The sequence below is a fragment of the Narcine bancroftii genome, chromosome 7, assembly GCF_036971445.1.
Source record: "Narcine bancroftii isolate sNarBan1 chromosome 7, sNarBan1.hap1, whole genome shotgun sequence".
In the NCBI taxonomy this organism is placed as follows: Eukaryota; Metazoa; Chordata; class Chondrichthyes; order Torpediniformes; family Narcinidae; genus Narcine; species Narcine bancroftii.
The window spans coordinates 175,905,311-175,922,355 of NC_091475.1; the positions used below are offsets into that span (position 1 = coordinate 175,905,311).

Genomic DNA, 17,045 nt, shown 5'->3' on the forward strand with positions numbered 1-17,045 from the left:
TAAATGTCTTTCTGCTACACCATCTTGCCACACCCCCCAGAAACAAGCAGGGTTGTCAGCATTTGCAGGCGTCTGCTCCCCACCTTTAATGATAGAAACACCATTTTCTGTCTGTTCCCTCCGTCATTTTCCAGTGCCGTTGTTGGTCTCGGGACGAGCAGGGTTTGGTCTGTGGGTCAATCTGAGGTCTGGTCAGCTGACTGATGGCGAATCATTTTCTTGTTCAGTACGCCAGAGGATGTCTGCTTGGGCTGCGACTTTTCTGGGGTTGCTGAAATCTGCATCAGCTAGCAGCAGCTGAAGGTTGTCGAGTAGCTGCCTGATAAAAGCCTGTTTGAACATGAGGCAGGGTTTGTGTCCTTCCGCCAGCGTGAGCATCTCATCCATGAAGGTGGATGGCGTTCTGTCCCCCAAGCCATCCAGGCCAGCCTGGCTGCCCGCTCACGTTTAGAGGGCCCATAAGTGCTGATGAGTAACGCTTTCAGCGCATTGTGTTTACCTTCCTCCGGTGGGGCCTGGATGAGGTCTTCTACCCTGGTTGTGGTCTCCTGGTCCAAGGAGCTGACCACATGGTAATACTTGTTAGAGTCACAAGTGATTTGTTTAATCTGGAGCTGTGCCTCTGCTTGTCCAAACCATGTACGGGGTTGTCGTGTCCAGAAGGCGGGCAGTTTCAGCACAATGGTACTTACTGCTGCGGTGTCCATGTTGAGTAGTCCAAAAAAAAAATGTTTGGACTCGTTGGGGTCACCAATGTAGTGAACACTCTAACTGAGTGAAAGAACAAGGCCAGCAGTCAGTGGGTTTGTTGGAACCCGATCTTATTTTTCACTAGTGCGCTGCCACTTTTAAGATATTTTAAGCTCCCACCCCTGCGCACTGGAAACCACATGATCGTGATGTGAGCACGCTACCTGCACACATGCTGGCCCCGAGCTTCTGCTGGAAAAGAAAGCCACGCTATGCCATCTTTGATGCAGCAGCTCCAATGGCGTGTGAACACATGGAGTCGGTTCATCGGACCATCAAATATGTGCATCGCCACAATAGCACTGAAGTGTACAGAGAAGATTTAACTGGATTTGCCTGGGATATAGCATGTTGATAGTAGTAGAGATAGTAGTAGTAAAGCTGAAGAGGTTAAGAGAGAATGTGAATGAGTAATGCAAAATTATGACTGGGGTATAGATAGATTGCAAGAAACTTTCTCCTCATCAGAGGTGAATTAAACAAAAGAACACAGATTTAGGATAAAGTGAAGAGATTTTGAGGAGATCAGAGGTGGATCATTTTCACCCAAAGAATGACCTGGATTGTTCTGCTAGAGGAAGTGCCAGAAGTATAGCTACCAACCAGGTTTACAAAATGTTTGGGCCTTCAGGGTACCAGGCCAAATGCTGAAAAATGGGATTAATTCAGATGGGTGCCCACTGATTGGTGTAGACGTGGGTTAATCCTGTATGATTCAAAAACTATCAGAAGGAGCTCTTCTTTGAGTAAGTGCAGTGAGATTTTTTTTTACATCCCGGGCCATCTTTATTTATTTCTTTATTCTGAAGAATGCACATTTGATATTACAGTATTTGTATTCAACATTAACAGTCTCATTTTAAAATATTTAATTATGCCCCTTCATGTCTTCAAAGCAGCGTTTCAAATTTTGAATGCAAATCTTCAACATATTCCTGTTGCAGAAAGTTGAAGATTTCAAGTATCTGCAGCCTATACTTCATTACTGAGAAAACACTCATTCCATAATAAACTCATTAAAACAAGTGGTGAATGCGTGGAATGCACTGCCAGCAATGGGGGTGGAAGCAGGTACGGAAGGATCTTTTAAGAGTCTATTTGAAAGGTAACAGAGAGAAAAAGGAGGATTACACAGTAGGAAAATTCTAGACAGTTGGTAAAGTTATGTCGGCACAACACTGTGGGACGAAGAGCCAGTAGATTTCTATGCAGTCATCAGCCATGGTTACAAGGACCACACAAAATAAAATGAATAAATCAGCCAGGTTCAACTTTGAGCATTAATCTCTTTTGAGAAAGAGCAAAAGGCCCAAGCAAAACAAAGTTCTGAATATTAACTTTAGGAAAGCACAAATGGCATGTTTCAATTACAACTCTGTTCTTCCAGTCTGAACTTGCTCTGTGATGCTAGTCACCAGCCTTTGAAGACTGTATTGAACAAAAATATTTTCTGAGATATTTCAACAGATGTTGATTTTACAATCCCATTTAGTGAGATTTTCTGATAATCTTCTTCTTTGGCTTGGCTTCGCGGACGAAGATTTATGGAGAGGTAAATGTCCACGTCAGCTGCAGGCTCGTTTGTGGCTGACAAGTCCGATGCGGGACAGGCAGACACGGTTGCAGGGAAAAATTGGTTGGTTGGGGTTGGGTGTTGGGTTTTTCCTCCTTTGTCTTTTGTCAGTGGTCACGTCTCCAGAATGGAGGACCACCGCCTTCCCAAGATCATGTTATATGGCGAGCTCTCCACTGGCCACCGTGACAGAGATGCACCAAAGAAGAGGTTCTGATAATAATGAACATCAATTACCACCATCTTTCCACTGATTTACATATTGAATTACAATTATTGTTGTGTACCCAAATTTACAGCTTTAATTAGTGATGATGAACACTGCTTCTGTTTGCTATTTACTTAAAGTTACTATTTCTGCTCATAACGCGCAGATATTTGCTGCTGTCTTATCCTCGAACAAGAGCCTTCAGAGAATTTTGAAGGGATTGAACATTTGAAACTTAGCTTCACATTCAGCAGGAAGCTACAAATTTCCCCTCCTCTTTCTTTCTCAAAAATATGTATCAAATATTACTTTTGCAGATTATATGAAAAGCAGCAAATAATTTATCAGCTATTTAAAATTTAGAACACCCAGAGTTAAATTACTAAAGAATGTTGGGGTAAACATTATAAATTGGAGTTTGCGATAAACAACCACTTGCATCTATACCCTCTTGTAAATTTTTATTATATACTTTTACTTTGCTATAAGAGGATGAAGCAAATTTATGACATTAACTTTTACAAGCATTTATATTTCAGCTTTTTCCTTATTCATGTGTATATTCAAAATTTCATTCAGCATTCTGCAAAACATGACATCTTATGAGCTTTTACTTTTTGCTTCTTCATATGCTGTCTGCATTAACTTCATATGATGGTGTTCAGCCAACATTATGACAACATAGCCATTGGAAGGGAGAGATATCTGACACTTCAGTGCGTCATCCTCCAGAATAGGAGAAATTTTCAGCAAAGGGGAGGGGTGGAGAGAAAGAGTGACACCAACACACACACACTTTTAAACTGCAGCACCTGGGTAGCCCTCCTGGGACCCAGATGCGATTGCTGGGGCAAAGGTGATGGAAGCATCTTTTAAATTGCAGGGGGAAATCGACCATTAAATCACCAACCCCGCGATTTAAGGGGGATCCTGCCCCCCCCAATGACATATCACATACTCACCTGAAGTACTGCCGGATATTCGGATGCTGGCTGCCCAGTGACGCACACACACAAGCACTGACATCACAAGAATAAGTGGGTTGGCCATTTTCGTTTTCAAATCGCCTGTGGACGCGACCTAGGCAAGTTCAAATGGGTTCCCTGACTACCTCAGAGTTAAGTCAGGGACCTGGTTGGATTCTGACGGGGTTGACTGGGTCAGACCCTTTCTAACTGCCACATAACTGGGGCACTAACCGGGCAAGTTGTCCAGTTAACCCTATTTTACATGACAGTTTGAAAGGGCCTAATGTATCACAAAAATGAGCCAGGGAGACAGGCACCACTTGTTCAGCTTTGTCAATCAGCAGCAGATGCTGAACAAAGTTTAGTCTACATTTTTATGATGTAGCATCCCTGTTAAAATGATATTTACATAAAAGTAAAGTTGCTAAAAAACACATTCCTTTTTACTTAAAAATGCTAAAAAGCTCCCCATTGTAATTTTTAGTATTTTCATTCAATTATGAAAAGCCATATTTCCCGTTTCCTTGAAAAAAGGAATGAATTTCCAAGACAATGGTTGATAAAAGTGATAGAGCAGAGAACAGACACTTTGGCTTAACTCGTCCATGCTGACCAATTTGGCATTGTTTCTTGTGCCCCTTCATGATTCTATTCTTACAGTAAGGAGGAAAACAATCACAGAATGAGATCTGGCAAACTGATTTGTAAAATGTGCTGTTGATCAGTCCAGAAATTTGGGTAATTAAAAAAAAAATTCATTACACATTCTGGATCTCCTCTTCAATAAATAGAAAATTGCTGAAAATGCTGTCTTCAAATTTAAATGTGGTGAAGTATTTGAGACAGTGCCAAAGTGTCTACCAGCAAAGAACTGACTGAAAAGTACTCAACACATTCAAGAGGTCTTTGCCATTCTATCTGAGACAGATTTTTCTCTAACATCAGGGAAGAACCGATAAGCAAAGCAATTCTGATTGTGTCCTTTCAACAATTAAGCGCCAGGTTCATCTTGAATAAACTGGCTGGATTTCTGAAAATCAACAACTGGGTTGGTAAGACAACATATTGATATGGTAACAAAATTAACTAAGATTTTGTTTTACCTTCCACCATGAACATTGGAACTTTTCCACCACCATGTGCCAACATCTCTCGGCGGTAGCGCTCTCCTACAGCCCTGAAGCATAAAAAGATAATGTTGCACCACCTGCATTCACAGCTTGTTCAGCAACAAAGATCTTGATAAGAATTTTCAAAGGATAGTTCAATCTGGTTACAAGTCGCTGAGCAACATTTTCATGATGCAGCACCATTTTAAAATGATATATTTACATAACAGGTAATTTTATATATAAAAACATTCCTTTCCACCTAAAAATGCTAAAAGCTCCCCATTGTAATTTTTTTCCCCTTTAACATTGTAATGGCGGTGTTTCATTCAATTATTTGAAGCCATATTTACCGGTTTCCTTGAAAAAAGGAATGAATTTCCAAGACAATGGTTGATAATAGAGACAGCACAGAACAAACCTTTTGGCCTAACTCGTCCATGCTCACCAATTTGGCATTTTCGGATAATCCCATTTGCCTGCATTTGCTCCATATCTCTCTGAGCCCCTCCCATCCACAAATTGTGCAAATGTCTTTTGAATGTTGTTATTGTGCCCACCTCTACAGTTTCCTAGGGAGCTCATTCCAAATACTGACAAAGTGAAATACTGCTTCTCAGGCCCTCCTAAATCTTTCCCCTCTCATCTTAAATCTATGTCCTCTAGACTAGAATCATGTATCCTGTGAAAAAAGACTGAGTATTTATTTGTTTTAAATATGCCCCTCATGATTTTCTAAACCACTATGAGAAAATCCCTCGGCCTTTTTTGCTCCAAGGAATATTTATTCCAGCCTATTCAACCTCTCTTTATAACTCAACCCTTCCTGTCCTGGAAGCATCCTGGTGAATGTCCCCTGCATCCCTTCCAATTTATTGATGTCCTTCTTATAGCCGGCCAACCAGAAGTGCACACAGTACTTTAACTGCAGTTTCATCAACACCCTGTACAGCAGAATCACAATCCCAACTTTTGTCCTCTATACCCCACCCCATGAAGGCCTGCATGCAGGATACCTTCATCACTGCCTTATCCAACTGAGTTGTTACTTTCAAGCAACCATGCACCTGGACTCCAATTCTCTCTGTTCCAAAACACTCTCCAGGGCCCTACTATTTTGCCTTATCAAAGAGCAACACCTCACATTTGTCAGAGATAAAGTCTATTTGCCATTCATTATAATTCTAAATTAAACATGATCTATTTTTTTTTAAAAAGTGACAAGCTCCTTTTATAGAATTTTACAGCACTGCTGGAGACAATTTGTCCTTGTGCTTTCATTGCTAGCTCTTCGAAAGAGTTATACAATTAGTTCTGTTCCCATAGTCTTTGTCCATAGCTGTCCAAGTTCTAAATTTACTTATAATTCCCTCTTGAAAGTTACAAATGAATTTGCATTACATTTCATATTTTTTTATACAAATCTGAGTCACCAGGTTTTTAAATTCTTCATTGTAATTTCATTTACAGTATTTACAATTAATCAAATAAAGAAAACAACACAATTTAATTCAATTTTTTAACCTGTTAAATGGATCCTTCACGAAGCATTGCTTCCAAACCATAGAGGCTACAGCTCGTGACATGAGATAGGAGTAATATTTGGCACCATATCCAACAAGGTGGCTAAAACGCAGTTGCCATGCCTAAAAAAAAACAAAACAGTCTTTGACTCTTCTATATTATGAATATAAAATACATTCAGACTTGAATGAAATAAATAAATAAAAATTTTCAGACAAAACATCTTGCTTCAAATCTGTACAATTAAAAATTTGAAAAGTGGAATAGTTTCTGACTATACCTTGAACCGAAAGAAGGTAAACACTTCCCTTAGAGTGCAGGAGAAATGAATAAAATGTGAAATATGCAACCACTGACCATATGGTAATTCAGAAATGAATCACCAGAATGAGCTCACAAGATGGAGGGATTGCACTGTAGGAAAATTTTGTAAATTTGTCTACTGGGCATGTTCTCACTGAAGAAAGAGAAGGCTGAGAGATTATATGACTGATATTCACAGGATTCTAAATTATGTGGTGACCAACCGGCTCAGATTGTAATAAGCATACGGTCGTAGCAGTTTGCACCAATGATGGCAACAGGCATACTCCCCTTTCCCCAAAGGAAAGGGCCCACAAGCGCAAAATCTGAATAGATGCCAGTCAGCGATGCAACTTCTGGTTTCCAACAGCGGAAACAGGTTGCTTCTTTAAAAAGCCTCGGCAAACTAAGTAATAAATCAGTGAGCTTTGGAATTAACCTGTCGACTGCCGGTCTCATTATTTGCTCTGTTAGCACAAATGCTACATTGGTGACCTCGATGGTCCAAATTGGAGCATGCAACATTAAAATGAGTATGGGTGGGACAAGTAATATAGTCTTCATTTGGATCAAAAGCAAGAGGTGTAGCGATTTTAATTAATAAAAATGTACTACAAATAATAGAAGAGACTTTAACTGATCAAGCTAGAAGATTTGTAATGACACACAGCAAAATTTATGCAGAATCATGGACATTTATGAACATTTACACCCCAAATTATGATGATGAAGTCTTTATGAAAAGTCTTTATAAAAACTGCAGGGGGAAGACAAAATATATGATTGGAGGAAATTTCAATTTTTGTTTAGATCCAGTATTGGACAAATCAGCGAGAACAATAACAAGGGTGAAAGGAGAAAAACTACATGATCATTTATGAAGGATTTAAATTTAATTGATAATATGGAGGTGACTCAACCCCTTAGAAAGAGACTACTCTTTCTATTCAAGAGTACATGATTCACATACAGGAACTGACTTATTTTTAATGTCTGCCCAGCTACAAAGTAGAGTGGCAAAAACAAAATATTTGGCAAGACTTTTATCAGACCACTCACTGTTAATGTTAACTATTATGATAATGGAAAAGGATGTATAGATGGCGCCTTAAATGCTACATTATTAAAGAGGAAGGATTTTTGTGAATTTATTAAGAGACAATAGAAATATTTTGTGAAAACAATATTCCTTCTACTGACAACAGTTTTCTAATAAGGGATATGCTTAAAGCTTATATGAGAGGACAAATTATTTCTTGTACTAAAAATCTTGAGAGAATATTAAAGAGACTTGGAAGGTCTAAAGAAGGATATAACAAAAATATATCAGATATCAAGAACACAAGAAAAACATGGAATATTAGAGAACAAAACGTTACAATATAATAGACGACAAACATACAGAGAGAAAAAATATTAAAAATTAAACAAAAATATTATGAACTAGGAAAACGGGCACTCAAAGTGTTATCTTGGGAGGTTAAAGCAGAGGAGTTATCCAGAATAATAAATGTAATAGAAACAGAAACTGATACAATAACATCTAATCAAAAAAAATAGTACATTTAGATACTATATGAAACAATACAAATCAGAATTAGTAGTTGATGAAAATGAGATGAAAGTTTTTAACAAACATTGAACTTCCTAAACTAGAAGAGAGAAAAAAATGACTTAGATGCACCATTTACAAGGGAAGAAATAGAGAAAGCGCTGGCTAATTTACAAGCTAATAAGTCCTGGGGGAAGATGGTTTCCCTCCTGAGTTCTACAGACAATTTAAAGATTTGTTGATGCTTCTGTTGATGGATGTGTTAGACCGGGCAGTGGAGACCCAAACCTTTCCAGAAACCTTTTCAACTGCTATAATTGCAGAGGTTCCGGAGAAAGGTAGAGACCCATTAAAAACTTCATCATACAGACCAATATAACTCCTGAATGCAGATTATAAAATTCTAGCAAAGGTACTAGATAACAGACTGGTTGAGTAATTACTGAAATTAACACATCCAGATCAGGTGGGATTTTTTAAAGGAAGACATTATTCAAATAGTATTATATTCAATAAAATACATATGGCAAAATCAAGGTTGAATCCAAACATAATTATTTCTTTAGATGCAGAAAGGGGATTTCTCATACAAAACTTTGGAAGCATTTAGTATAGGATAGAAAATTTATGAATTGGATAAAAACTTTATCATAAGCCACAAGCTAAAATTATAACTAATAACCAAATGTCATCTATTTTTCCCTTGAGTAGATCGAATAGAAAGGGGTATCCCTGATCTCCAGCATTATTCATACTTGCTATTGAACCTCTTGCAGAAATTATAAGAAGAGATCCGGATATTAAGGCTTCAAAGTTGGACAGGAAGAACATAAAATTAGTTTATTTGCTGATCATGTGCTATTATACACGTCCGACTCAGCTGAATCATTGACAAGATTACAAACAATATTAGAAAAATATGGAAGAATATCAGGATATAAAAGAAATATGGACAAAAGTGAGATAACGCCATTGCAAAACTTTTATTATGAAAGGAACCAAAAAGGTACTAGATTTAAATGGAAGAAAAATGGAATTAAATATTTAGGAATAATGACAGATAATAATTTACAAAATTTATACGTTCAATTATACTCCTCTATTAGAAAAAATAGAAAAAGATTGACAGAAATGGAAAGATCTGCCGATTACTTTAATAGGATGGGTAAATTGTTTAAAAATGAAGTTAATGTCAAGACTACAGTATCTCATTCAATCATTGCCTATTGCACTACCAAAAATTTTCTTTAAATTATTACATAATTGTATAATTCATAAGGAATAACAAAGTACCAACAATCACACTGGAAAAGTTAACATGGGTCTATAAATTGGAAGGACTTAGACTTCCGGATTTTAAGTAGTATTAGAGATATACAGCATTATAGGCCCTTTGTGTTAATTGCATGATTGTCCAGCAGGTGCTGGCTATAAAACTCAGCCAAGATAGATGATCTTGATTGCCTTTTTCACTCTGGATATATATTCTACAGATTACTGCATTCACATCTCTAGTGTGTGCATGGTGCATTATGGGAAATTAATTTGTATAATGTTGGTGTATGTGTGGCTGTAACAAGTAAGAATTTCAGTATTTTACTTGTATATATGTCTGTTACGAACTAAATTAGCAGAAATGGTAATAACCAAGACAATAATTATTATTATTAATAATAATAATAATAAAACTTCTTATTTAACTTTAAACTTAACTCTAAACTTAACTCCACTATGTGCAAATGTAAATATGTGTGTGCGTTAAAACTCATACCATTATAGTTTAAGCTCAATTCTGAACAGATGATTTTAAAGTTCAGTCTCAGAAAGCTTTTGTGTTGAAACTCAAAGTCTTTTCTGCTGTTCAAAAGCAATTACGGAGTAGGTGTGAGGCATCAGATTTCTTTTAAATTGTTGCTCAAAAGCAATAATGAAGTATTTTGAAACATCAAGTGATCAGACCTCTTTAGAACCTCAGATTTCCTCTAGAATTGTGTTCAGAGCAATGTTTTTTCATACAAGTGATTTTTCTCTCTCTTACATGGAGATTTTGGAATCTGTGTTCCAGATGAAGAATCAGTCCTTCCCAAAGAGACAGCAAAGTGGCCACTTTCTTTCATGATGATTTCACAACCCAGACAAGGGTTAAACGAAATGCTAAAATAGGAAATGACACAGTTGAACTGCCCTCTTTTCTTAAAGAGACAGTCAGAAGTGGTCTTCCGCCTTCAAAATCCACTTATTTTTGTTCTCCTTTGACCAGGAGTAACATGTAATAGCACCTTTTCTGGCTACTGTATCGTCAATCCTGTCTTCCACAGGATGGTCAACTTCCTTCTGCCCAATAATATCTTTATCCTAAAATTCTCATCATATGATATAATTTCTGTTTCTGTATAATTTCTCCAAAAGGCCAGATGGCCTTTGGAAGTTACTTCCAAAGTTGATTCACATCTATATGCTAAAAGCATCTTTATCCACTTTATAAGTGGATATGACTCCAGATAATCTACTGGCCATAGAATTAAAAGTCCTGCTGGTTTGAATAGCTGCTAACAGAATGCTGTATGTACATACAAATGCTTTTAAGCCAACACCCAGTGTTCTTGAGTTTCAATTAAGAAACCACTTCAGTTTTATGGCTTTGTTTTTCAACTCAAAAAATGGCTTCTCTTCTAAGTACAACTATGTGTCTCTATGTGACCCTGAATTAAACCCACAAAAACTAATTTTACTAAGAAATATACTTTATAACTTAACCTTAAGGATTAATATCAGCACAAATCCATTATAATGACAATAATGAGGGAAATTTCAATGTCTGCAAACATTGTGATTGTAGTAATAACACTGAAATAACCATATAACCATATAACTGTTTACAGCACGGAAACAGGCCATGTCGGCCCTTCAAGTCTGTACTGGTTCACTTGAACAACTCCACTAGCTCCTCTGCAAACTCCTGAGGAAGTAGAGGCTTTCTTCATGATGCCATTGGTGTGTTGGTTCCAGGAAAGATCTTCTGAGATAGTGACGCTAGAGGAACTCAGCCAGTCTTGCACTGTCCATAGGAGATAACAATATATTTTTTTTGGTGAGAATTAAACATTATTTTAATGCTTAAAAAGCCTTACCTTTTTGTTTAAATACTGTTACCAGTGATTTATTGTTGCTACTGGGCTGCTTTTAGAAAATGACCAGTTCTTTGAAAAAAACCATTTATCTGAAATGGGCCCTGGTCCCGACCATTTTGGATAATTGGAGTTGTTTCTTTGATATTGTACTAATCCAATATCTTGCATTTATAATTGACTTCATGCTATCCAAACACCAATCAGCCAGCATCTTTCCATTATTGTAACACCTAAATTTGACTCCCATCTCTCTCTTAATGGTTTTTACACATGGTTTTTCATTTTCATTTTAGAAAGCAAAGTACATCTTAGATATAAATTTAGGCTAAATCGTTTGTTCCATCTCAATAATTTCAGGTGGGGCCAAGTTTAGTCCCCATATTTCTCTTAAGAATGATCTTAACTGGAGAAAGCAAAAGAATGTCCCATTAGCTACTCCATACTTATTTCTTAATTGTTCAAAAGTCATGAGATCCTCCCATATAGCAATCAACATACCTTATTCCTTTGTCATACCATGAATTCAATATTTTGTTACCTAGATTCATAGTCAGTAGTACATTTTTACATAATAGTGTCCTCAGCGATATACCTGTTTCCCCCCCGATAGATTTTTATTTTTTGCCATATTTTAATCATATATATTATCATATGTATTAATGTAGGATTGTCTTAACATTCCACTGATAAATAAAGTCCTTCATTGTCTCCTCTTTTATTGAATTCAGTCCCATTCAAATCCACGAAGGAGGACTGCTTCAAAGGAAAATGATAGAAATCTCGCTTGTGCTGATTCTCAGTTTTCCTTATAATTTTGCTCTTTATCAGATAGATGGCAGTATTGTCCCTGCATTGGGACAGCTAAACTAGGGTGTCAGGAAGACTAATTCACAATTAATAGCTCTGAATATACACATACTTGAATAAACAAGTTCATCAATACACTGATGTGTTTGCAAGGGTTGGATAATCCTAATCTGCCTTTCCTTGAGGACCCATCCAAACAATAATGGCACTTCGGTGACAAGCAGAAGAAGACAAAAGCTCTGGAGAAAATAATACACATCCTAATCTAAATCAATATCCTAAATGTAGCATTAATCTAATTACTAAATGTAATCAACAGTGGTATTTGAAATTCTCCTTCAAAATCTGTTAACCCATATCTCATGTATTGGAAAAGTCACAACTTAATTCATGCAATGAAAAAGCTTCATTGTAAGTGCACACAAGATCAGAACAGAGAGAGAGAGAGAGAGAGAGAGAGAGATGCAGATAAACCCACAGAAGTCTAAAATTTTCTGCAAGTTCAATGACAGCATGTCCAATCTCTTGCCCTATCAATGGGCTCTCTATGCAGGAGCAGAGTTCAGCCATACAGAGCCAAGGGCCATATTGAGTTTGGTCCCTCAACATTACATCAGTTACAACTGTATTTATTAACCTTGATAGGAAAGAAAGTGGTTTTTTTTTCTCTAAAATTGATATCAATACTTTTATTTCAATTAGTTAAATATGCTTTGAAATAAATATATTCACATTTAAAATGATTTTATTTTAATCTATTTCAAATATTTTAAAATTTCTCTCACTATTAAAGACATTAAGATAAAGTGTAACCCAAGGCGTGGCTGGATCAAATTCAAACTGCCTAATTTTAATAGGGTATGTGCTCAAGCTTCTTTTGTCATTCTACAGAGAACAGATCTGCCATTGCCTCAACATTCACTATGCCAAAGTCATGCTTTCACTTGCTGCCTTTGCTCAGAAACTAAATTTTGGATTTCACTGTAAATTTATGAATTTATTTATGTGCCTACAAAAGACCTCTTCCATCATATAAATGGATACCATTCAATTTTCTGCTTTCACTTGTGTCAATAAGCTGAATCACATTGCCTCATTGTTTGTCAAGTCAATTTTATTGTCATCTGATTGTACAAGTATAACCTATCGAAACAGTGCTCTCTGGTCCTTGGTGGAGACACACAAGCAGACATAACACCCATACAGACAAATAATACTTGTACAGGGCAAGTATTATATCTATAAAATAAGTAAATATTGTTTTGTACAAATGAGAGTCTTGGATGGTTAGTGTGCACCGTTCCTTTGGTCTTTCAGCATTCTCACTGCCTATGGGAAGAAGCTATTCCTCAGCCTGGCTCCGATACTCCTGTATCTCTTTTCTGACGGGAGCAGCTGAAAGATGCTGAATGCAGGGGAGAAGGGGATTTTGTGCACCCTCTTCAGACAACTATACCAGTAGATCACATCAATTGGTGGGGGGGGGTTGGCGGGGAGAGACTCAGAGTCTCCATCCAGTAATCCTCTCTGCCACCTTTGTGCTTCTGTGGATCAACCTCAGATCCATTTCTCTCCAGCAACTGTTCCACAGCCAGCCAAGAAGCTCTTGATTAGAGCTCCTATAGAAGGTTGACATAATAGTGGCCAACAGCTTTGCCAGCTTCAGTCTTCTCAGGAAGTGAAGTCACTGTTGCGCCTTCTTGACAAGAGAGGAAATGTTGACTGTCCACGATAGGTCACTAGTTAAGTAAACTCCAAGGAACTTGGTCCTCTCACTCTCTCCACTACAGAGTTGTTAATGTGTAATGGAGGGTAGTTGTTCCTGGTCCTCCTGAAGTCCACGATCATCTCCTTTGTCTGGTCCATCTGGAGACTCAGGTTGTTTCTCTCATACCATTTCACGAGATCTTCCACTTCCTCTGGGTAGTGCGACTCATCATTGATGTTGATGAGGCTAACTGCTGTCGACACTGTTGGAACTGGATCTGGCAATGCAGTTGTGTGCCAGTCGCATGAATAGGAGCAGGCTGAGCACACAGACCTGAGGTAAGCCAGTGCTTAGCGTGACGGTGCTCGATATTCTGCCACCAACCCGGACATACTGTGGTCTTAAGTCCAGAATCCAGTTACAGAGAGAGGTGTTGAGCTGTCCCAGGACAGCTTCTCCACCAACCTCTGGGGAATAATCATATTAAATTCCAAGCTGAAGTCAATGAACTGCAGCCTGATTTATGAAGTGTCATTTTCCAGGTGGACCAGGATGGAGTGAAGCATCATCTGTGGAACGGTTTTTTCTAGAGGTGAATTGAAATGGATCCTGCATCTCTGAGAGGCGTGTTCCATCACCAGATGCTCGAAACATTTCATGATGGTGGTCAGTGCCACAGACAGTAGTCATTGAAGCCTGTTAATGTTGCCGCGGGATGATGGTGGGTGGCTATCTTTAACCCTGAGGGAACAATGGACTGCTGCAGTGAGGTGTTAAAGATGTCCGTGAAGACTTCCGTCAATTGGAGGGAGTCACGTGATGGAGTAGTGGCCGGACGGTGAACTCCAGCCCTCTCCAGAAAAGTCGGGAAAAACAAGAGAAAATACAAAGGCACAGAAATACAAGTTAAAGAAAAGTGAGTATAAAGGTGGAAAGAAGATGGAGACAAAAGGAGAAAAATCAAAATCAACGGAAAGAAGAGAGGAAGAGAAGACAACGGAGGAAAAAGGTGAAGGCCTTACCTGTCCGAAGAGGCCCGCTGTGGAGAGAGGAGCCCACTACCTCAGGTCGGTGGAAAAAGAACTACATCAATGGCTCACAGAGCCGAGTAAAAGTGCGCAACCGCGCATGAAAAAAAACACACCGACGGGAGGGGGGACCAGCTGGGGAGTCGATCTCCACAGCCGGCAACGACAGCTGCAGAACACCTGCAGCAAGAAGAGACCACAGAAGACAATGGAAACAAGAAAGAAGAGGAGGAAAGGGCATCAAAGAAACAACAGATGGCCAACCCAGAGGAAGAAGAAGAGGAAGAATACAGTGAAATAGATAAAGGGAAAGGCAAGGTAAAGGATATACTTGCTCTTGTTAGAGGATACATGGAGTCATTTAAAGAATGGCAAACACAGGAATTCAATGATTTAAGAAGAAGAATAAACAACACAGAAAAGAAAATAAATAAAATGGATATGACCTTAACAGAAATGGGGAAAAAAATGGACAAGATGGAAGAACGGGAAATAGCAGCAGAAATGGAGGTAGAAGACTTAAAAAAGAAATTGGAGGAATCTAATAAAAAAAACCAAAGAGACACAAGAATTACTAGCCCAAAAAATAGATATAATGGAAAATTATAACAGAAGAAATAATATAAAGATAGTGGGCCTTTATGAAGATGAAGAAGGCAAGAATATGAGGGAGTTTATAAAAGAATGGATCCCTAAGACCCTAGGATGTCCAGAACTACAGCAAGAAATGGAAATAGAAAGGGCACATAGAGCATTGGCCCCTAAACCACAACCACAAGACTTCCGTCAATTGGTCAGCGCAGACCTTCAGTACCTGACCAGGTAAGTTGTCAGATACGAGGAAGAGAAATAGAAGACACAAACCCAAGAGCAGACACAGAAGAAGACCACCAAGCTCTGAACAGAGGAATAGAAGGTAAAATGAATGGACAGTACATAGATAAAAAAATTTTTCAAGAACAAATGAAAGCATTAAAAGAATGGTTGACACTAGAATTTAGTGAAATGAAAAGTACAGAAGAAAAAGTGAGTAGAATAGAGCTGGTCATAACAGATGTAGGGAAAGAATTAGAAAATGTGGAAGAACGTGTAATGGCAGTAGAAATGGAAGTGAACGACTTAAAAAGAAAATTGGAAGAAAGTGACAAAAAAGTTAAAGAAACACAAGAGTTGTTAGCTCAGAAGATGGATATAATGGAAAACTATAGTAGGCGAAACAATATAAAGATAGTGGGCCTAAAGGAAGATGAAGAAGGCAAAGATATGTAAGAATTTATAAAAGAATGGATCCCAGAAGTCCTGGGAATGCCAGAAATGCAGGAAGGAATGGAAATAGAAAGGGCACACAGAACATTAGCCCCGAAACCAGTCACAACAAAAACCAAGATCCATTTTAGTAGATACACGACAAGAGAAGATATATTGGAGAAGGCAATGAATAAAATTAGAGAAGACAAAAAAACCACTGGAGTACAAAGGTCAAAAATTTTTTTTCTACCCAAACATAAGTTTTGACCTCCTAAAGAAGAAGGAGTTTAACACAGCAAAATCAATCCTACGGAAAAAGGCTATAAATTTATGTTAAGATATCCAGCGGCGCTCGGATCCAGAGAAAGCATGAGAATTTTCAGAATGCCTCCAACACAGAAAGAGAGATGAAGAGATGTAAGAAGAACGAAGAACGACAACAAACTACATATAAAGATGTAAAAATAATGCATAAGTAAGAATTAAAGGAGGGAAGAAAAGGGAAGTAAGGGAGAAGGGGGGAAAAAAGAGGAGGGGTAAGAAAAGAGGGAGAGCTTTGTTTTAATGTGAAGATGTCTTTTCTGGAGGGGGTTGGGTGGGAGAGAATAACAGTCACTGCGAAATCAGTTGACACTTGCGAACGTGGTTGCCTGGCAAGGGACAAGGGGTGACTCAGAGAGGGGGAGGGACACACCTGGGCTTAAGAGAATTTAAGATGTGGGAGTGGTTAAAATATTTTATGTTTTAGAAGTGTTGTCATACAGTGCGTTCAAAAAAGGAAAATTGAGAAATGAAAATGGGGAAAAGGAGAAAGGTGGTGGTGAGGAAGCAGAAATGAGATGTAAACAGAGTATGAGATGGTCATGTTGAACTATATCATATAAATATTAACAGAATACATAACCAAATCAAAAGGAAGAGGCTATTAAATTTACTGAAAAAAAATGGATTATAGCATTCGTGCAGGAAACATATCTAACTGAAGTGGAACACAAGAAATTAAGGAGAGACTGGGTAGAGCACGTAACAGCAGCATCATATAATTCAAAAGCCAGAGGTGTAGCTATATTGATCAATAAAAATGTACCAATCAAAATAGAGGAGGAAATAATAGATCCAGCAGGGAGATGTGTAAT

General features: G+C 38.0%; 2 protein-coding genes across 6 annotated transcripts in view; one reads left to right on the forward strand and one right to left on the reverse strand.

Moving 5' to 3' along the window:
* Positions 1-17,045, reverse strand: part of LOC138739419 (mitochondrial intermediate peptidase-like) — a 128,229-nt gene that overhangs the window by 35,977 nt on the left and 75,207 nt on the right. For 4 of the 5 annotated variants that reach the window (XR_011342228.1, XM_069891409.1, XM_069891410.1 and 1 more), the window contains exons 17-18: positions 6,133-6,254; positions 4,603-4,676 (exon numbers count right to left, since the gene is read on the reverse strand). Coding sequence is in view for 4 of the 5 variants with exons in the window: in XM_069891409.1 (XP_069747510.1) it covers positions 4,603-4,676; positions 6,133-6,254 (196 nt within the window). In the remaining variant the exon portion in view is untranslated. Of the gene's footprint in view, positions 1-1,532; positions 2,537-4,602; positions 4,677-6,132; positions 6,255-17,045 lie in introns of those variants that run through there. The other variant, XM_069891411.1, reaches the window with a different exon arrangement.
* Positions 1-17,045, forward strand: part of LOC138739420 (putative nuclease HARBI1) — a 53,132-nt gene that overhangs the window by 560 nt on the left and 35,527 nt on the right. The window lies entirely within an intron of this gene.